The 24,171-nt window shown below is 30.4% G+C and overlaps 1 protein-coding gene across 3 annotated transcripts in view; it reads left to right on the top strand.

The window, feature by feature from the left end:
- Window positions 1-24,171, top strand: part of kuz (zinc-dependent metalloprotease kuz) — a 532,667-nt gene that overhangs the window by 485,724 nt on the left and 22,772 nt on the right. For all 3 annotated transcript variants that reach the window (XM_075293842.1, XM_075293840.1, XM_075293841.1), the window contains exon 6: window positions 22,303-23,042. In XM_075293842.1, the coding sequence (XP_075149957.1) occupies window positions 22,303-23,042 (740 nt within the window). The remainder of the gene's footprint in view (window positions 1-22,302; window positions 23,043-24,171) is intronic.

Raw genomic sequence — 24,171 nt, 5'->3', positions numbered from 1 at the left:
AAACACGTTCACGAAAATAATCCCGCTGACGAACATAAAATGCTTAAGAGTTGAATTCATTTATAATTTTAGTGACATCCTAGGTGGTAAGAGTTTTATAACGCACTCGATGTTAACCATACTCATGTTTTCAGTCAGGTTCTAAAGGTAAATCACTCATAAAATTATTCGTGAGTCACGACATTTTGCGTGAGTCACGATATTTTTCGTGAGTCACGACATTTAAAAGATTTTCGTGCGTGAGTGTGCGTGAGTACAAATTTTCTTTTCGTGAGCGTGCTTGAGCGTGAGTCCTACCAAAAAATATCGTGCGTGAATAAGATTTCTCCATCGTGAGTGTGCGTGAGCGTGAGCAAAATATTTACTCACGTGCACACCTCTAATGCAAATATGAGGGAAAGCTTAAAGTGCATCCTTACGTCTTTAAATATAAAATACATTTCGACCTTCTATGCGTAACAATAATGTACAGTGCTGTTCAAAACATTTTTTCAAAGGTTATGACTTTTGCATTAGGCGACTGAACAGGCCAGTCAACCACCCACAATTTTTCATCGGAAGTCCATTGTTTTACCAACTTACACGTGTGCTGTTATGATCGCAATGAATAATCCATGCATACTGCATATTCCCGGAATGGTTATGGCAATATTACATGGGACAAAATGTTTTTCTAGACTTCTGACAGCATAATACCCTCGGGCCAATAACTTGTCCAGAAAAACACTCCAGACCATGATTCACGGAAATGTTTGTTTTTCTTCGATTAAGACTTTCCTTTCAGCCTTCGTACTAAATTTCTACCATCCGAAACATGCAAGTTAAATTTTGATTCCTGAGGAGCAGTGGAACACATTTCCACTGCTCTGCATCTAATCGCTATAGTTGATATATCCAGTTTAGTTTAATTTTTAACTCCGTTAGATGATATTTGAGTGAAATGTTGCATAGTTCATTTGATTATATGATCTTCTTCTGGCGTAGTCTTAGGTTTTCTTCTAAGTCAGTGCACAGTTTTGGTGCATCCTCTGTTTATAACTTGAGACGCAGCTGATTTGTGATTTTTCCGAAATTCATTTTTGTGTTACCCCAACTTTAAAATCATCGATATATTGCTTTTTTGATATGTTGAAATATTTATTGCCGGTCATTTTATCGAATTGTTCTAAAAATAGAGCATATAGGCCAATGGCGACCAAATTATGACCAAATTACTCGTAGGCATTGAACTTAACGATTAAACGTGCAAACAGGGCACAGTAGGAATGTGCCCTTTTTGCACCATTTAAGCAATCCTCTTATAGGTCCTTATAAATATTTCAGGTACACAATAAAAAAAGTAAGGAAAGTCTAAAGTCGACCGGGGCCGACTATATTATACCCTGCACCACTTTGTAGATCGAAATTTTCGATACCATATCACATCCGTCAAATGTGTTGGGTGCTATATATAAAGGTTTGTCCCAAATACATACATTTAAATATCACTCGATCTGAACAGAATTTGATAGACTTCTACAAAATCTATAGACTCAAAATTTAAGTCGGCTAATGCACTAGGGTGGAATACAATGTTAGTAAAATAATGCACCACAGTGTGGCGCAGGGTATAAATATGGGAAACATTTAAATCTGAAGCAATTTTAAGGAAACTTCGCAAAAGTTTATTTATGATTTATCGCTCGATATATATGTATTAGAAGCTTAGGAAAATTAGAGTCATTTTTACAACTTTTCGACTAAGCAGTGGCGATTTTACAAGGAAAATGTTGGTATTTTTATCATTTTTGTCGAAATCAGAAAAACATATATATGGGAGCTATATCTAAATCTGAACCGATTTCAACCAAATATGGCACGCATAGCTACAATGCTAATTCTACTCCCTATGCAAAATTTCAATTAAATCGGAGTCATGTGAGTGTAAATCGGGCGAAAGCTATATATGGGAGCTATATCTAAATCTGAACCGATTTCAACCAAATTCGGCACACTTTACGAAACTATCAATTTTACTCATTGTGCAAAATTTAAAGTAAATCTGGCTGAAATTCTGGCTTCTGGGGTCATATTAGTAGATATCGGGCGAAACATAACAGTTTGGGTGATAAGTCCCCGGTCTGACACATAGATGGCGTCGCTAGTATTAAATGCATATTATTTTTATATAGTACCAACCTTCAAATGATTCGTGAAAAAATTTGTCTGTAAGTCAATTAGTTTGTGAGATACAGCGTCTTTTGTGAAGCAACTTTTGTTATTGTAAAAAAAAATGGAAAAAAAGGAATTTCTTGTTTTGATAAAATACTGTTTTCTGAAGGGAAAAATACGGTGGAAGCAAAAACTTGGCTTGATAATGAGTTTCCGGACTCTGGCCCAGGGAAATCAACAATAATTGATTGGTATGCAAAATTCAAGCGTGGTGAAATGAGCACGGAGGACGGTGAACGCAGTGGACGCCCGAAGCGGTGGTTACCGACGAAAACATGAAAAAAATCCACAAAATGATTTTGAATGACCGTAAAATGAAGTTGATCGAGATAGCAGAGGCCTTAAAGATATCAAAGGAACGTGTTGGTCATATCATTCATCAATATTTGGATATGCGGAAGCTCTGTGCAAAATGGGTGCCGCGCGAGCTCACATTTGACCAAAAACAACAACGTGTTGATGATTCTGAGCGGTGTTTGCAGCTGTTAACTCGTAATACACCCGAGTTTTTCCGTCGATATGTAACAATGGATGAAACATGGCTCCATCACTACACTCCTGAGTCCAATCGACAGTCGACTGAGTGGACAGCGACCGGTGAACCGTCTCCGAAGCGTAGAAAGACTCAAAAGTCCGCTGGCAAAGTAATGGCCTCTGTTTTTTTGGGATGCGCATGGAATAATTTTTATCGATTATCTTGAGAAGGGGAAAACCATCAACAATGATTGTTATATGGCGTTATTGGAGCGTTTGTAGGTGGAAATAGCGGCAAAACGGCCTCATATGAAGAAGAAAAAAGTGTTGTTTCACCAAGACAACGCACCGTGCCACGAGTCATTGAGAACGATGGCAAAAATTCATGAATTGGACTTCGAATTGCCTCCCCACCCACCGTATTCGCCAGATCTGGCCCCCAGCGACTTTTTCTTGTTCTCAGACCTCAAAAGGATGCTCGCTCGCAGGGGAAAAATTTGGCTGCAATGAAGAGGTGATCGCCGAAACTGAGGCCTATTTTGAGACAAAACCGAAGGAGTACTACCAAAATGGTATCAAAAAAATTGGAAGGTCGTTATAATCGTTGTATCGCTCTTGAAGGGAACTATGTTGAATAATAAAAACGAATTTTGACAAAAAAATGTGTTTTTCTTTGTTAGACCGGTGACTTATCAGCCAACCTCTATCTAAAACTGAACCGATTTCTTCCAAAATCAATAGGGTTCTATTCTGACCCAAAATACATACTTGTGCCGAATTTTAAGTCGATTGGACAAAAATTGCGACCTAGACTTTGATTACAAAAATGTGTTCACGGACAGACGGACAGACGGTCATCGCTATATCGACTCAGGGACCAATCCTAAGCAATATTGCCAAAGACACCATATGTCTATCTCGTCTCCTTCTGGATGTTGCAATCATATGCATTAACTTATAATACTCTGTTCCACAGTGTGGCGCAGGGTATAGAAAACATAATGCCCTTAAAGAAGAAATTATTACACGATGCTAGGTAGTTGCAAATGTTTTAAACAGGTCAAATCATACTATATTCTTTATCTTTCGGGAAATATCAATCGTATATTTTAACAGCCCATTCATATACTCAATAAGAATTTGGAAATACCACTCCATAAAATTTATTTTTGAAGTGGAAGCTAAACAATGAAATTATTATTATTGTGGAATATATACCTAGATTAAGTTCATGATTGGGCTAGTTGCAAATGTTTTGAACAGCACTGTACATCTTATTTATAGGAATATAACGAATTTAATTTACTAAAAAATTATTTTACTTAATTTAATTTTCTTTAATATAAGTTACTTGATTAATTTTTCATAAAACTAATTTGGTTTAGTATCACAATTTAATTTAATTTAATTTAATTTAATTTAATTTAATTTTATTTTATTTTGATTTAATTTAATTTAATATAATTTAATCATAATTCAATTTAAATTCAATACCAATATAGACAAGCAATCTATATCGATTACCCTTCTTTTTGGAAAAATATACCTTAAATAGCAGCAATAAAAATGTCGAATCATATCAACACACACATATATATGATTTCTCCAGCATACCTATTAACCTAAATACATATATGTCAACCCAGCAAGCATTTGAGTGTATATTGCTGATGTCGTTTGTATTATTGAGAGTAAATAAGTTAGTCAGAATTATACGAGGTATTTATTCCTTCAATAAGGAAAAACTATACAACCTAAGAAAGAATGAAAGATTCTTTATCCAACTGCGGTGAGATGGACATAAAATTTATTGAATAAAAAGCCTTGTCTCTAGTTTGACTTACTGACAAGTATCACTAAAATTAATATGACACATTTATTCTCATACGCAGAATTTTTCCCAAACGATCTATTTATACCGATTAAGTTTTCTGGAGTACACATACTCATATATTTATTAAACAATCAATAAATAGTCACCAAATGCTACAATATCGTTGAGTGGACAAAAATTGACGGGAATTCAATTGGAAAACGTACAAAACTCATACGCACCAGTGAACTGTACTCACTTATAGTCACATATACTCAATGCAAAAAAAAAACACACATGCACACACACTCCAGTTCACTTGTGAGAGCACATACTCCGTACACTGTAAAATCCCACAAACCCATTTATATTATAAATTCACTTAGTGCAGTTGTATGTGTACGGTATTTACACCCATTGATGGTTGTTGTTTTTTTTTTTTGCTTCTCACCACTCGTTGTGAGCATGGGTTTCTGTGTGTGTGTGCATGCCTCTAGAGCCAATTTCATATATTGTTCATTGTTGTCCTTTTTCGAATTTTTTTTCTCCGTAAAAATCCATGGAGCGTAATGAAATAATGTTCGAAAGGCGAAAAGGATAAACAAGGACCATTCACAATGGTTATAACAAATTTGGTCAATATTTCAGAAACACAAAAGGTGTTGAATGCCACACAAAAAATCTTTTCATAAAACTGCGTTTATTGAGCAGCTCATTTTATACAAAGAAAAACATTAAATTGACCTAGAAATTGGAAGATGGATAATACTAATATACTGCTTTTTAACTTGTTTGAATTTTTTTATATATACTTGCAATAGAGACAAAAATATTAAACTCTTACACAGCTTGTTTTTTATTTATTTTATTTTCCTTTGCTAGAAATACCTTTGAAAATATTGTATTATATTTTTTTTTACTAAAATATACCAAAACAATTAAATTTGATTGAAAAAATCATTTAAAAGATATAGAAAGTGGAAGGTGGAAGGTGGAAAATATTAATTTACGACTATTTAACTTGTTTGCATTTTTATACCCTAAACCACATAGTGGTCAGGGTATAATAAGTTTGATCGGCCAAAATATGTGCCTACCAGAAATATTGATTTTAGACCCCATAAAATATATACCCATCGACTCAGAATCACCTCCTGAGTCGATCTAGCGCTTGGTGTCCGTCCGTCCGTCTGTCCATGTATTTGTTGTTCACAGGATTCCGATCGCAATTATTAACCGATTTGGTACAGGGTATTTTTTTGGCAGAAGGACGAACGCTATCGAATTTGGAAGAAATCGGATCAAATTTAGATTTGGCTCCCATATATATGTATCGCCCGATTTCGACAAAGAAGTCACGTTGTGCTTTTTTACAAACCGATCGTCATCAAATTTTGCACATTGTAAACTTTTTCATCACCTTTTACGTCGCCAAATTTCATCGAAATCGGTTCAGATTTAGATATAGCTCCCATATATATGTATCGCCCTATTTTCCCAAATTTGGCCATAAAAACCTTATTTATTAAGCGATCCTACTCAAACTTGGCCTATTCGAATCTTTTATGGTACTGACAATATGTGTCAAAAATAATCGAAATCGGTTCAGATTTAGATATAGCTCCCATATATATGTATCGCCCGATTTTGCCAAATTTGGCCGTAAACCCCTTATTTATCAACCGATTGTACTCAAAGTTGGCTAAATGTAATATTCTATAGCTCTAACTGTATATGCAAAATTTCATCGAAATCGGTTCTGATTTAGATATAGCTCCCATATATATGTATCGCCCGATTTTGCCAAATTTGTCCGTAAAACCCTTATTTATCAACCGATAGTACTCAAAGTTGGCTAAATATAATCTTCTATAGCTCTAACTGTATATGCGAAATTTCATCGAAATCGGTTCAGATTTAGATATAGCTCCCATATATATGTATCGCCCGATTTTGCCAAATTTGGGCGTAAACCCTTATTTATCAACCGATCGTAACCAAGGTTGGCCAAATGTAATCTTCTATAGCACTAACTGTATGTGCAAAATTTCATCGAAATCGGTTCAAATTTAAATATAACTCCCATATATATGTATTGCCCGATTTTGAAAAATTTGTCCCTAATAACCTTATTTTTGACCATAGGGGCCTCATTTATTAACTAATCGTACTCAAATTTTACACAAAGTGACCTTCTGTGATATCAATCATACCTGCAAAATATTATACAAATTGATTCAGATTTAGATATAGGTCCCATATATATGCATCGCTCGATTTTGTCATATTTGGCCTTAATACTCTTATTTAACTATTAACCTATGTTATTAAAATTTCAAATTTTGATGTACTAGCTGATCGCATTTAGACTTACATGTAGCTCTTACATAAATCTTTTGCCCTATTTGCAGAAATTTGGATTTATTACCCACAACTAATTGACCGATTTCCTTTTTTTTAATAATGGACTCAATATTAGTGGCATACTAACTCTTTTGGTGCAAAATAAACTATAGCTCCTAATATTAGACATTTCTGCTCAGATTGTGACAAGACACCCATAAACATATACCCACCTTTATGTTCTCCAAAATCTATACCAATGATACCCCACAAATGCTTATGTTTACTAATTCAATAGGGGTGGTTTAGGGTATGATATAGTCGGCCCGCCCGACTTTCTACTTTACTTACTTGTTATTAACTAGATTCAATAGAGATGAATTTATTAAATTTCTTGAAAGAGTTTCTTTGAAAATATTGCAGTAATTTTTATACCCTGCGCCACACTGTGGATGGCAACACCCAGAAGGAGACGAGATAGACATATGGTGCCCCTGAGTCTATCCGTCCGTCTCTGCCTGTGAACACATTGTAATAATTTTGTAAACAAAGCCTAGGTCGCAATTTTAGTCCAATCGATATCAAATTTTAGCACAATAGACTTCCAATTTGTTACAAGTATGTGTTTTGGGTCAGAATAGAACCCTATTGATATCTACTAATATGGCCCCAGAAGCCAGAATTTCAACCTGATTTACTTTAAATTTTTCACAAGGAATGCAATTGATAGTGTCGTAAATTGTGCAGAATTTGGTTGAACTCGATTCAGTTTAAGATTAGCGATTTACACTCATATAACCAAATGATGCCAAAGTTTTACCCTGATTTACGTGAAACTTTGCACAGGGAGTAGAATTAATACTGTAGCTATGCATGCCAAATTTGTTTGAAATCGGTTCAGATTTAGATATAGCTCCCATATGTATGTACGAAAATACGTATTTATCGACCGATAAATCATCACTTTTGCGAAGTTGCCTAAAAATTGTATATTTATTTTTACTACACAGGAAGATTCAATTTTTTAAAAGTCGCTGTTTTCATATTTTTAATGGGTTATTTTATTTTATTTATTTTTTTATTCAGTATATTAAAAAACGAGTATAAAATGGTACAAATTATTTAGATTTTATTGAAAAAAAATTGTTAAATCCATTTTAGAAAAATTACGAATTTTTGAAAATATTTTGAAAGTGAAACATTTCAAAAAAGCATTAGAATTCATTAAAAATCATAAACAATCATAAAAATTATTTATTTGGCAAAATATTACAAATTTTTTTAATTCACATCCAAAATAGTGAATTCGGATCACACCTTAAGAAGGGATGAAAGTTCAGTGCAACGGCTGTTGACATAGTGGACATCCGTCCTATGACAAGCCCAGGTTAAATTCACCGCGTTTGCGTCAATTTTGCACCACTTCCGGATCCAAAAAGAACAATTTCACGACGTTTTTTTTTGCTGGGAGGATCAAAAAACACTTTGTCACTGCTTTTTTGGCGACGCGTTTTTTTTTTTTTTTTTTGCTGAGATGATTAATGCAGTAAGCAAGGTCCACGTACGTATACGTATGTTTATTTTCAATGCGTATACGCCACGCTGCTACAATACTATTAGCATGACTAATACGCCACTGTAGTCGGTTGCACTAAGTTATCCAATAGATGTGACCAACTCATCTAGAAACAAGTATATACGGCCGTAAGTTCGGCCAGGCCGAATCTTATGTACCCTCCAGCATGGATTGCGTAGAAACTTCTACGAAATCGATTTACTTGGGTTGTGGTATCTTAAAACTTCTTAACATCGTTTTCTAAATTGTGAGTTAGTCCATACGTGGTAGAGAGCCGGAATTGAAATATGGGGGTCGCCTATATGGGAGCTATATACAATTATGAACTTGATATGGACCAATTTTTGTGATTGGGGATCGATTTATCTGAGGGCTATATATAAATATAGACCGATATGGACCTCGTTAGGCATGGTTGTTAACGGCCATATACAATGTACCAAATTTCAACTGACTCGTATGAAATTTGCTCCTCCAAAAGGCTCCAAAACCAAATCTCGGGATCGGTTTATATGGGGGCCACCGTGGTGCAATGGTTAGCATGCCCGCCTTGCATACACAAGGTCGTGGGTTCGATTCCTGCTACGACCGAACACCAAAAAGTTTTTCAGCGGTGGATTATCCCACCTCAGTAATGCTGGTGACATCTCTGAGGATTTCAAAGCTTCTCTAAGTGGTTTCACTGGAATGTGGAACGCCGTTCGGACTCGGCTATAAAAAGGAGGTCCCTTGTCATTGAGCTTAACATGGAATCGGGCAGCACTCAGTGATAAGAGAGAAGTTCACCACTGTGGTATCACAATGGACTGAGGGCTATACGTAAAAGTGGACCGATATGGCCCATTTGCAATACCATCCGACCTACATCAATAACAACTACTTGTACCAAGTTTCAAGTCGATAGCTTGTTTTGTTCGGAAGTTAGCGTGATTTCAACAGACGGCCGGACATGCTCAGATCGACTCAGAATTTCACCACGACCCAGAATATATATACTTTATGGGGTCAATATTTCGATGTGTTACAAACGGAATGACAAAGTTAATATACCCCCATCCTATGGTGGAGGGTATAAAAATCTTTCAATACAAAAATTTTGTGTATTTGAGCTGCAATAAAGTAATATCAATTCCATATGGATATTTAACCGGCGTTTGTCAATGCTTCATTAAAATTTCGCTTAACGGAAGAAGGCACTACATTATTTCATCCCTCAAGGAAGAAAGACATCTCCAAACTATATCATACTTTGTAGAAGCGCACTATGAATTGAGCCCACAATGCCATCGTTACATATACACACCTGTCAAAAAAGTTCTTTCCTCTGGCTGAAATTTAATGTACTGTAAAAAATTTTAACATAAATATGGGCTCAGAGAGGCATATGCACTATAATCCATTTTTGAAGTGTGTGTTTATCAATTCGAAAACGGCCGTTGATAAGAGTGCAAATCTCTCAACAAGATGGCGAATAACCAATTGTAGAACCACTTAAGTTCACTTATACGTATGAGTGTTTTTCAAATTTTATTTTTCATATGTATACGCATCATTGAACTGGTCCTAACAGGTTGGCTGGTAAGTCCCCGGTCTAACAAAGAAAAACAAATTTTTTTGTCAAAATTCGTTTTTATTATTCAACATAGTTCCCTTCAAGAGCGATACAACGATTATAACGACCTTCCAAGTTTTTGATACCATTTTGGTAGAACTCCTTCGGTTTTGCCTCAAAATAGGCCTCAGTTTCGGCGATCACCTTTTCATTGCAGCCAAATTTGTTTCCCTGCGAGCATGCTTTTGAGGTCTGAGAACAAGAAAAAGTCGCTGGGGCCAGATCTGGAGAATACGGTGGGTGGGGAAGCACTTCGAAGCCCAATTCATGAAGTTTTGCCATCGTTCTCAATGACTTGTGGCACGGTGCGTTGTCTTGGTGGAACAACACTTTTTTCTTCTTCATATGGGGCCGTTTTGCCGCGATTTCGACCTTCAAACGCTCCAATAACGCCATATTATAGTCACTGTTGATGGTTTTTCCCTTCTTAAGATAATCGATAAAAATTATTCCATTCGCATCCCAATAAACAGAGGCCATTACTTTGCCAGCGGACTTTTGAGTCTTTCCACGCTTCGGAGACGGTTGACCGGTCGCTGTCCACTCAGCCGACTGTCGATTGGAGTCAGGAGTGTAGTGATGGAGCCATGTTTCGTCCATTGTCACATATCGACGGAAAAACTCGGGTGTATTACGAGTTAACAACTGCAAACACCGCTCAGAATCATCAACACGTTGATGTTTTTGGTCAAATGGGAGCTCGCGCGGCACCAATTTTGGACAGAGCTTCCGCATATCCAAATATTGATGAATGATATGACCAACACGTTCCTTTGATATCTTTAAGGCCTCTGCTATCTCGATCAACTTCATTTTACGGTCATTCAAAATCATTTTGTGGATTTTTTTGATGTTTTCGTCGGTAACCATCTCTTTCGGGCGTCCACTGCGTTCACCGCCCTCTGTGCTCATTTCACCACGCTTGAATTTTGCATACCAATCAATTATTGTTGATTTCCCTGGGGCAGAGTCCGGAAACTCATTACCAAGTCAAGTTTTTGCTTCCACCGTATTTTTTCCCTTCAGAAAACAGTATTTTATCAAAACACGAAATTTTTTTTCCATTTTTTTTCACTATAACAAAAGTTGCTTCACAAAAGACGCTCTATCTCACAAACTAATTGACTTACAGACGTCAAATTTTGACACGAATCATTTGAAGGTTGGTACTATATAAAAATGATATGCATTTAATACTACCGACGCCATCTATGTGTCAAACCGGGGACTTATCAGCCAACCTGTTATTAGGAATACTTATACGCACTATGTTACTATAGTCAAATTTATTTTTCTTAAGTATACGCACCATTGACCTGGCCCTATTAATAATACTTATACGCCATATCTTACTACAGTAAAACATCTCAAAATTGGGCACTCTGAAAGGCGGATACCTCTCAAAAGAACGTGAACAATTTGCTATATTATATCGTTAAAATTAACCTCTCCTAAGTGGACATTTATTTGACGATAGAATTTTCACTATATATCAAAGTTAACCTTTTCTGTATTTAATGCATAAATTAATATAATGAAGAACTCTCAAGCAAAAGTTTTATATAAAAGTTTAAGCAATCAACCCTTTTTTGCATTTTAGCATAATTTAAATTCCTCTCTATGGGTAGTTTCTCTAAAAATCCTTTGTTTTTTATTTGTACCTTCGCTCGTTTGCTCAAATAATTTGCGTTACTATTGTAGCGAAAAGTGTTGCAATTTTTAGCATAAATTGAAAATAATAAGGAATATCTATGAATGTGGTAAGAGCTTCAAGGTTTTAATTGTCTCTACTAGAACCACTCTAAAAGCGGCCAATTTGTAGCAGTGTTTTTTTTTTATTGTAGATCAAACAAGAACTAGAGAAACAAAATGAAAGTAAATATTAGTTTTACATTTTCTTCTATTTCGTTAGAAAAGTAAACCCTTCTAATGGATTTCTTGCTAGTATTTGCCATATCTATTGCAATGTTGTTAATATTTCGCGTTTTGCCTAGTCTTTCTTTCTGGCACTTGTGTTTGAACTATGCATCGCTTCCTGTTTGAACAACACTTATGTTTCCTTTCATTTCCGGTTAAATGCGAATTTGAGTTCATTCCGGTTGCAGCATTCAAACCGAAAGCGGGTGTGTTTTGCTCTATCCCAGATCCCCGGCTTTTTGGAAACAATTCCTCCCATCGCTATCATTTCACCACCAAGGCATCTATACAATTTGTTAAAGGTGTTTTTGGATTTTTGTTGCTATTTTGTGAACATTTTCAGTGGAATTTTTCCCATCATGTCCTAGTGGTATTCCCAATACCGCTACTGCTGTCGATTCTTTTGTATCCTTCGTTGCCCTATATTTCATGGAACAATTGTACATTTTGCATTCTGTTGGCTCCAGCGTACTTTGTTTTCATTTCGCCATGTTTTTTTTTTTCGGTGAGTTTTTTTCTTCTTAGTGCAATTTGCGCTGTGAGTTACCATCACCTCAAGGATTTGTTTTATATTCCTTTTTGCCAGGTCAAATGTAAAGAAATTTTAGCTTAAGAGTATAAAATTCGCCAAATTGTTTTCAAAAATCTTCAAAACGAAAAGAAGATTGTATGCATAATTTACCAAAGAAGAATTTTGCTAATCCAAAGCTATGTTCTAGCATTTGTTCGAAACATCTTAAGTAAATCGTAAAACTTTTTGCATCTTAAGATTATAAACATAGATGTAAATTAAATCCATAAACAATTGAGTTTACTTTTATGGTTATGGATTTGCAAGGCTTTTGTAAAAGAAATCATAATAGCCTCTATGAACAGAAATTGAGTGCTTAAGCCATGCTTAAGCGTATGTTTAATGAAAAAATTTATAATGCGTATACGCTCCCTCGACGGTGATAATAAAATAACTTATACGGCCCAAAGTACATAAGACAAGTCGAAAATCGCTATAAATGGTTTGTTTAATTGAGATACATATAAACACTTTGAAATTCAAATTCAAGATCACTAGCTTGGATATAATGGCGGCCCTATAAACATAATATTTTGGCTAAATTTTCTATAGCAATAAAGTTTTGATAAAAATTTTCTATGGAAATAAAATTTTGACAAAGTTTTCTATAGAAATAAAATTAGGCAAAATTTTCTATAAAAATAAAATTTTTACGAAAATTTTCCCAAGAAATAAAATTGTTACAAAATTCTCTATAGAAATAAAATGTTGACAAAAATTTCTATAGAAATAAAATTTTGACAAAATTTTCTATAGAAACGAAATTTTTACGAAAATGTTGTATAGAAATAAAATTTAGACACAATTTTCTATAGAAACGAATTTTTTACGAACATTTTCTATAGAAATAAAATTTTCACCAAAATTTCTATAGAAATAAAATTTTGATAAAATTTTCTATAGAAATAAAATTTTGATAAAATTTTCTATAGAAATAAAATTTTGACAAAATTTTATATAGAAATAAAATATTGGCAATATTTTATATAGAAATAAAATTTTGATGAAATTTTCTATAGAAACACAATTTTGACCAAATTTTATATAGAAATAATATTTTGACAATTTTTTATATAGAAATTAAATGTTGACAAAAATTTCTATAGATATAAAATTTTGACAAATTTTTCCATAGAAACCAAATTTTTAGGAACATTTTCTATAGAAATAAAATTTTCACGAAAACGTTCTAGAGAAATAAAATTTTTACGAAAATTTTCTATAGAAATAAAATTTTTACAAACATTTTCTATAGAAATAAAATTTTTACGAAAATTTTCTATAGAAATAAAATTTTGATAAAATTTTCTATACAAATAAAATTCTTACGAAAATGTTTTATAGAAATAACATTTTTACGAAAACTTTCTATAGAAATACAAGTTTTACAGAAATTTTCTATAGAAATAACATTTTGATAAAATTTTCTACAGAAATAACATTTTGATAAAACTTTCTACAGAAATAAAATTTTGATAAAATTTTCTATAGAACTAAAACTTCGACAAAATTTTCTATAGAACTAAAATTTGACAAAAATTTCTATAGAAATAAAATTTTGATAAAATTTTCTATAGAGATAAAATTTTTACAAAATTTTCTATAGAAACGAAATTTTTACGAACATTTTCTATGGAAAAAAAATTTTCACGAAAATGTTCTATAGAAATAAACTTTTTACGAAAATTTTCTATAGAAATAAAATGTTGACAATATTTTCTATAGAAATAAAATTTTTACTATAGAAACGAAAATTTTACGAACATTTTCTATAGGAATAAAATGTTGACAAAAATTTCTCTAGAAATAAAATTTTCACAAAATTTTCTATAGAAATAAAATGTTGATAAAGATTTCTATAGAAATAAAATTATGACAAAATGTTCTATAGAAATAAAATTATGACAAAATGTTCTATAGAAATAAAATTTTGACAAAATTTTCTATAAAATAAAATATTGACAAAATTTTCTATAGAAATAAAATGTTCACAAAAATATCTATAGAAATAAAATGTTCACAAAAATATCTATAGAAATAAAATTTTGACAAAATTTTCTATGAAAATAAAATTTTGACAAAATTTTCTATAGAAACGAAATTTTTAGGAACATTTTCTATTGAAATAAAATTTTCACAAAAATTTTGACAAAATTTTCTATAGAAATAAAATCCTTACGAAAATTTTCTATGGAAATAAATTTTTTCTATAGAAATAAAATTTTGACACAATTTTCTGTAGAAACGAAATTTTTACGAACATTTTCTATAGAAATAAAATTTTCACGAAAATGTTCTATAGAAATAAAATTTTTCCTGAAATTTTCTACAGAAATAAAATTTTGATAAAATTTTCTATAGAACTAAAATTTCGACAAAATTTTCTATAGAAATAAAATTTGACAAAATTTTCTATAGAAATAAAATGTTGACAAAATTTTCTATAGAAATAAAATGTTGACAAAATTTTCTATAGAAATAAAATTTTTACGAAAATTTTCTATGAAAATAAAAATTTGACAAAATGTTCTATAAAAACGAAATTTTTACGAACATTTTCTGTAGAAACAAAATTTCCTCGAAAATGTTTTATAGAAATAAAATTTTGATAAAATTTTCTATGGAAATAAAATTTTGATGAAATTTTCCATAGAAATAAAATTTTGACAAAATTTTCTATAGAAATAAAATTTTTACTAAAATTTTGTATAGAAATACAATTTCGACAAAATTTTCTATGGCAAATGAATTTTGGTAGATTATTTTTGGATTAAGTGGCAATCGTGATTATGAACTGAAAAGGGTCAATTTCTCGGTGATTGGGGATTGGTTTATCTGGGGGGCTATATATAACTATAGATCGATACGGACCAATTTCGGCATGGTTGTTATCGACCATAAACTAGCGCAATATGCCAAATTTCAACCGGATCGGATGAATTTTGCTCCTTCAAGAGGCTCCGGTGGTCAAATCTGGGGAGCGGTTTATATGGGAGCTATATATAATTATGGACCAATATGGACCAATTTTTGAATGGTTATTAGAGACCATATACTAACACCATGTACCAAATTTCGGCCGGAGCGGATGAAATTTGCTTCTCTTTGAGGCTCCGCAAGCCAAATCAGGGGATCGGTTTATATTGGGGCTAATTGCGTAGTTGTTAGAGACCATATACGAACACCGAATCGGATGAATTTTGCTCCTTCAAGAGGCTCCGGAGGTCAAATCTGGGGATCGATTTAAATGGGGGCTATATATAATTATGGACCGATATGGACCAATTTTTGCATGGTTATTAGAGACCATATACTTACACCATGTACCAAATTTCAGCCGGATCGGAAAAAAATTGAGTTTTCTAATCAACATCAATTAAATTTTTAATTGATTCAATTAAAATATTAATTAAAATGTACTAATAAAATCAATTAATTTTTAATCTAGCCACCGGGAGCCACCGTGGTGCAATGGTTAGCATGACCGCCTTGCATACACAAGGTCGTGGGTTCGATTCCTGCTTCGACCGAACACCAAAAAGTTTTTCAGGGGTGAATTATCCCACCTCAGTAATGCTGGTGACATTTCTGAGGGTTTCAAAGCTTCTCTAAGTGGTTTCACTGTAATGTGGAACGCCGTTCGGACTCGGCTATAAAAAGAGGTCCCTTGTCATTGAGCTTAACATGGAATCGGGCAGCACTCAGTGATAAGAGAGAAGTTCACCAATGTGGTATCACAATGGACTGAATAGTCTAAGTGAGCCTGATACATCGGGCTGCCACCTAACCTAACCTAACCTTAATGTAGTATCTTTTCTATTCTCAATTAAAACTGTAATTGATACTATCGTGAGTGAAGACATTTCAATTAATTTCGTGATTGATTCAGAAAAAAACATTTTTCTGTGTAAAATCCCTACGGAAAATAGGTGCAAATTGATACGAATTTACCTATTACTGGTACCAGTGCTCCAGTTTGTCGAAATTTTGAAATTTCCATATAATTTATTGATTTCTTCACTGTTTTGATATTAAAATCTTATTTTAATATTTTCGAAAAGGAGAACGCTTCCATTATTTTATATAGTTGCACTACGAATATTGTATTTATATTACGTATACGCTCCAATGGTATTTTATAATAATAATACTAATACGCAACATGTGCCATTAGTACGTACGTATACGTTATTTGAATATAAAGCATAGTTTCTTTTTTTGATGTAACTGATAAAAATTTATATACAGTATATATCACAGATATACCAAGAAAATCCGATCATTCATTTCTATCTAAAACGTTTTACACTTCCACTGAATTCCCCATTTCTGAGTTTTACTTAAACTCAGCTTTATCTTTACTCTTTGACAATCCTTAGTTTGTATGGAAGTCTTCTGGGGGTTTTCCCGTGGTTGGCCCCAAAAATCCTTTTGGTCTTTCCCTCTTCTTTACAAATAAGTGTTTCATAGAGTATTAACAAAATTTTTTGGTTTTCCCTCAATATATAAATACTTTATTGAAAACTAAGGAGACGGATGAGGGTTAAAGTTTGGATGGGGAATCCGTTGCGGATTCGCCAGCTTTTTTTTTTTTGGTCGTTTGTTTTAAACAGGACAGGATGGTAACCACAGGAATAGTGGTCGCCAGTTTCGTCCGTTCTCTTTTTGGAGTGGGATGTGGGAGGTTCTTGTTGGTTTGTTTCTACATTCAATACAAGTCCATAATTTAGCCTGGGGAAAAGTAAATGAAAGTAGAGCTAACGAATGCTAAAATAAAAAAGCTATGCAAAAAAAAAAAAACACAGAAATGAGAGCAACACCAACTACGAATTAGTTGTTTCATAATTCAAATGCCAACATCAAGAGTGAAATGCACAAAAAAAAAACACAAATACCCCTATTTACACCAACCCCATCCATTCTGCCCATAAGTACCATCAAATTCCGTGGATATACAACGACCCGCAAGTATAGCACAAAACTTTTTTTAAACTCAGATTGAAACTAGCCGGAATGTGCAAAATGCAGCTAGAATTCAATTTTATATACGCTTTTCAGTATTTTTTTTGTGTTATTTTGTGACTTTTGCTTCAGCTTTCTATTCATCACCATAACCACCACCGGAAACCATCAGGAGGATACCTTTGAGACAACTAATATTATGTAAATTTGGTTTGGGAGTTTATATTTACTTTATGTTTTGCGGGTTTCTTTTTAAGGCTGTGTTTTTAAGGGATTTATATGAATTTTAAGTTTTACCAATAGAACCCCTCACCAAAAACTGATGGATGATCAAAGGGAAAATTGTTAAAGAACCAGGAATGGAAATTTATTATTTTTTTTTTTTTGTAAATATGGGAGATGTTCAGAAACTCAATCTTATTTGATAATTCAAACGTACTTGTATGCGTATACTTAATATAATCGAATAATAATACTTATACGTCATAGTGGCAATCGTATTAATATTACGTATACGCACTCAATAGGATAACATTTGTTTTTGTAAAATTTTCAAATTTTAGGAAATTCTGATCTACTTTATGCGAAATTTGAATTTTGTAAAACTGTAGGCTTCATTTGTGTATCACACGTTTCTCTTTTTTTATGTAACTAAAATAAACGAAACAAATTTAAAGTTAAGGAAACTTTCATAAATTGTGGAAATTTTATCTAAATAAATATATTTTCCTCTAACTAAACTGAAGTTCAATTGACTTTAAATAATAAAAAGTAAAATTTTGTAAAAAAGAAACAGTTTTTCGAAAAATATCGATCATCAATCGTGAGATTTGTGAAACCTCCATTATTAATTTGGTTTGTATTGCACAGAACTATACGGCGTATTCTCTATGCATTATTAGTATATTACGTATATGTCACTATCACAATTGCCACAATTGGTAGAATTCTACCAAAAATGGTAGATTTTTTTACTATATAGTAGATTGGTCGAATTCTTGATGTTTTGGTAGATTTTGCAAACTATACCTCTCCAACTAAGACGTCCATTAATTTTCCATAGAAATAAAATGTTGACAAAATTTTCTATAGAAATGAAATTTTGACAAAATTTTCTATAGAAATAAAATTTTTACAGTTTTTCTTAGAAATACAATTTTGACAAAATTTTCTATAGAAATAAAATTTTGACAAAATTTGCTATAGAAATAAACTTTTGACATAATTTTATATAGAAATAAAATTTTGACAAAATTTTTTATAGAAATAAAATTTTGACAAAATTTTCTATAGACATAAAATTTTGACAAAATTTTCTATAGAAATAAAATTTTGACAAAATTTTCTATAGAAATAAAATTTTGACAAAATTTTCTAAGAAATAAAATTTTGACAAAATTTTCTACAGAAATAAAATTTTGACAAAATTTTCCTATAGAAATAAAATTTTGACAAAATTTTCTATAGAAATAAAATTTTGACAAATTTTTCTATAGAAATAAAATTTTGAAAAACTTTACTATAAAAATAAAATGTTGAAAAAATTTTCTATAGAAATAATATTTTGACAAAATTTTATATCGAAATACAATTGTGATTAAATTTTCTATAGAAATAAAATTTGACAAAATTTTCTATACAAATAAAATGTTCACAAAATTTTCTATAAAAATAAAATGTTGGCACAATTTTTTATAGAAATAAAATTTTGAAAAAAAATTATAGAAATAAACTTTTGGTAAAATGTTCTATTTCTATGGATATTGAAAATTTTCTATAAAAATAAAATGATGACAAAATTTTCTACAGAAACAAAATATTAACAAAATTTTCTACAGAAATAAAATATTGACATTTTCTATAGAAATAAAATGTTGACAAAATTTTAACAGCAATAAAATTTTGACAAACTTTACTATAAAAAAAAGGTTGACAAAATTTTTGTTTGACAAAATTTTATATCGAAATACAATTGTGATTAAATTTTCGATAGAAATAAAATTTTGCAAACATTTTCTATAGAAATAAAATTGTGACAAAATTTTCTTAGAAATATTATTTGTGTAAAATGACCTATAGAAATGGAATTTTGATAAAATGTCCTATAAAAATAAATTTTTGTTAAAATTTTCTAAGAAATAAAATATTGACAAAATTTTCTATAAAAATAAAATGTTGGCAAAATTTTCAACAGAAATAAAATGTTAACAAAATTTTCTACAGAAATAAAATTTTGACAAAATTTTCTACAGAAATAAAATTTTGACACAATTTTCTATAGAAATAAAATTTTGACAAAATTTTCTATAGAAATAAAATTTTGACAAATTTTTCTATAGAAATAAAATATTGACAAAATTTTCTATAGAAATAAAATTTTGGTGAAAATGTTCCATAGAAATAGAATATTGACAAAAATTTTTATAGAAATAAAATTTTGACAAAATTTTCTATAGAAATAAAGTTTTGACAAATTTTTCAATAGAAATAAAATTTTGACAAATGTTTCTATAGAGATCAAATTTTGACAAAATTTTATATCGAAATACAATTGTGATTAAATTTTCTATAGAAATAAAATTTTGCAAAAAATTTTTTATAGAATTCAAATTTTGCAAAAATTTTCTATAAAATAAAATTTTGACAAATTTTTCTATAGAAATAACATTTTGACAAAAATTTCTATAGAAATAACATTTTGACAAATTTTTCTATAGAAATAAAATTTTGACACATTTTTCTATAGAAATAAAATGTTGACAAAATTTTCAATAGAAATAAAATTTGGACAAAATTTTCTATTGAAATAAAACTTTGAGAAAATTTTCTATAAAAATAAAATTTTGATAAAATTTTCTAAGAAATAAAATTTTGATAAAATTTTCTATAGAAATAAAATTTTGGTACAATTTTCTAAGATAGAATTTTCTATAGAAATAAAATTTTGACAAAATTTTCTATAGAAATAAAATGTTGACAAAATTTTCGATAGAAATAAATTTTGACAAAATATTCTACAGAAATAAACTTTTGACAGAGATTTTCTATAGAAATAAAATTTTCTACAGAAATAAAATTTTGATAAAATTTTCTATAGAAATAAAATTTTGATTTTAGAAATAAAATTGTGACAAAATTTTCTTAGAAATAAAATTGTGAGAAAATTTTTTATAGAAATAGAATTTTGACAAAATTTTCATTAGAAATATTATTTGTGTAAAATGACCTATAGAAATGGAATTTTGATAAAATGTCTTATAAAAATAAATTTTTGTTAAAATTTTCTAAGAAATAAAATATTGACAAAATTTTCTATAAAAATAAAATGTTGACAAAATTTTCAACAGAAATAAAATTTTGACAAAATTTTCTATAGAAATAAAATTTTGACACAATTTTCTATATAAATGAAATTTTGACAATATTTTCTATAGAAATAAAATATTGACAAAATTTTCTATAGAAATAAAATGTTGGCGAAAATGTTCCATAGAAATAAAATATTGACAAAATTTTTTATAGAAATAAAATTTTGACAAAATTTTCTATAGAAATAAAGTTTTGACAAATTTTTCAATAGAAATAAAATTTTGACAAATTTTTCTATAGAGATCAAATTTTGACAAAATTTTATATCGAAATACAATTGTGATTAAACTTTCTATAGAAATAAAATTTTGCAAAAAATTTTTTATAGAATTAAAATTTTGCAAAAATTTTCTATAGAAATAAAATTGTGACAAAATTTTCTTAGAAATAAAATTGTGACAAAATTTTTTATAGAAATAGAATTTTGACAACATTTTCTATAGAAATAAAATGTAGACAAAAATTTTCTATAGAAATAAACTTGTGATAAAATTTTCTATAGAAATGAAATGTAGACCAAAATTTTCTATAAAAATACAATTTTTACAAAATTTTCTATAGAAATAAAATTTTGACAAAATTTTCTACAGAAATAAAATTTTAACAAAATTTTCTATAGAAATAAAAGTTTGACAAATTTTCCTATAGAAATAAAATTTTGACAAAATATTCCATAGAAATAAATTTTTTGATAAAATTTTTTATAGAAATAAAATTTTGGAAAAAATTTTTCATATGAATAAAATTTTGGAAAAATTTGCTATCGAAAAAAATTTTGGCAAAATTTTCTATAGAACTAAAATTTTGATAGAATTTTGATAGAAATAAAATGTTGACAACATTTTCTATAGAAATAGAATTTGTGTAAAATGTCCTATAGAAATGGAATTTTTATAAAAATTCCTATAAAAATAAAAATTTGGTAAAATTTTCTAAGAAATACAATTTTGATTAAAATTTCTATAGAAATAAAATTTTGACAAAAATTTCTATAGAATAAAATTTTGACATAATTTTCTATAGAAATAGAATTTGACAAAATTTTCCTATAGAAATAAAATGTTGACAAAATTTTCTATAGAAATAAAATTTTGGCAGAATTTTCTATAGCAATAAAATTTTGACAAAATTTTCTGTAGAAGTAATATTTTGACTAAATTTTCTATATAAATAATTTTTTTACGAAAATTTTCTCAAGAAATAAAATTTTTACAAAATTTATATAGAAAAATCTTAGGCATTTCTATCATAATTTATAGAGCATTTTTGGTCTTGTTATTTACTTTTTAATTCTGTTGCTAATTTTCTACTGCCTCTTCTCTGCATCATTATCTAAAGTTGATGTGGGATTTCTCGCACAATAAAGAACATCTCTTTAAGTTTTTGTTGCTTTTATTCTATGAAAAATGTATTTCTCATTTTATGTATGTGTGTCTCTATCTCTGTCTTTATAGGCCATGCTGCTGGTTGCGGCATAACTGATGAAGTATCCCAATGGATGGAGAATATACAAAATTCAGCTGTTGAAGAACTACCCGAGCCCATGTCAAAGGATATTAAAATCCCCAAGAAGCGTACACCACCAGCGGAAGATGAAATTATTTTGGAAGTTGAACAAGAGGATAAAGACATTGCCAGAGACAGCGAAGACGGTGGCGACGATGATAATGATGATGTAGCAGCTGATAATCAAGCAATGGCAGCCTCTAAGTCATTCTTTCATTCTGGCATGAACTCCACAAAACATCACAACAGCAACAGCAATGACAGTAAGCCACAAAAAACCACATCCTCCGGCCGTAGTGCTGCACAACCACCGAAAAAATATGCCTCCAATAACCACCGCAATGGCAACGGCCACAACCATAGTAGCGGTAGCAACAACTACGAGAACAGCAATAGTAATAATGGTGCTATGGATGATTTCAAATATCCTTATGAGAAATACACCAAAGAGGCGAATCTCCGTTTCGACGATGCAAGCCAAACAGCCGGCTATTTTTATGATCCCGAGACGGGTCGTCGTTTTCAACCTACCGATGATGACTGGCATGAACGTGTCCATGAGCGTGTACGTCGTGCATCCGGAACATCCGGTACATCCGCTCGTCGTGAGGATAATAAGAATACCTGTTCATTGTATATACAAACTGATCCATTGATTTGGCGACATATACGTGAAGGAATCGCTGATGTAAGCATGACTAGTATAAATATTTTAATTGAATAAGTTTATAAGGGTGATGGTATGAAAATTGGAGTGGAAAAATCTATTCAAAACAAAATTTGCAACATAGTTCTGTAGGTATCAACATTTTGCAAAATTTTCCAAAGAAATGAAATTATGAAAACTTTTCTATATTATTTAAAAAATTAAAAAAAAAATGACGAAATGAAATGTATGAGAGGGGAGATATAAGAATTGAGGTAAATTGGTAGAACTTTTCCACAGAAATAATATGTCGATGAGAAATTTTCTGTAGAAATAAAACGAAAAATAAAATGAATAAAATGAAAGAAAAATGTATATAGAAACAAATGGACAAAATAAAATATTTGAGAGTAGACGTATGAGAATTAAGGCAAACTGTATGAACTTTTGCAAAGAAATAATATTTTGAAGAGAAACTTTCTATAGGAACAAAATTTAACAAAACTATGTTATAGAAATATTTTTTTTTTTTAATTTTTTCTATCAAAAAACATTTGCAAAAATGAAAATGTTTTCTATAAAAAAAAGAAATCTATAGAAAAAATATTAAATTTCTTTCGAAAAAAACATTGAAACAAATGTAGAAAAAATTTACAAAAAATGTATTAGAGAGGAGGTATGAGAATTGTGGCACGTTTAGTGAGCTTTTCCTTAGAAAAAGTATTTTTGGGGAGAAATTTTCTACAAAAATATTTTTTATTTATTTTTTATAGAAATATTTTTCTATAGAGATAAGATTTTGACAAAATTTTCTATAGAAATAAAATTTTGACAAAATTTTCTATATAGATGAAATTTTGACAAAATTTTCCATACAGATAAAATTTTGACAAAATTTTCTATAGAGATAAAATTTTGACAAAATTTTCTATAGAGATAAAATTTTGACAAAATTTTCTATAGAGATAAAATTTTGACAAAATTTTCTATAGCGATAAAATTTTGACAAAAAGTTTCTATAGAACTAAAATTTTGACAAAATTTTCCATAGAACTAAAATTTTGACAAAATTTTCTATAGAGATGAAATTTTGAGAAAATTTTCTATAGAGATGAAATTTTGAGAAAATTTTCGATAGAACTAAAATTTTGACAAAATTTTTTATAGAAAT

The sequence above is a fragment of the Haematobia irritans genome, chromosome 2 (assembly GCF_050003625.1).
Source record: "Haematobia irritans isolate KBUSLIRL chromosome 2, ASM5000362v1, whole genome shotgun sequence".
Lineage (NCBI taxonomy): Eukaryota > Metazoa > Arthropoda > Insecta > Diptera > Muscidae > Haematobia > Haematobia irritans.
This window is presented reverse-complemented; position numbering and strand designations above follow the sequence as displayed.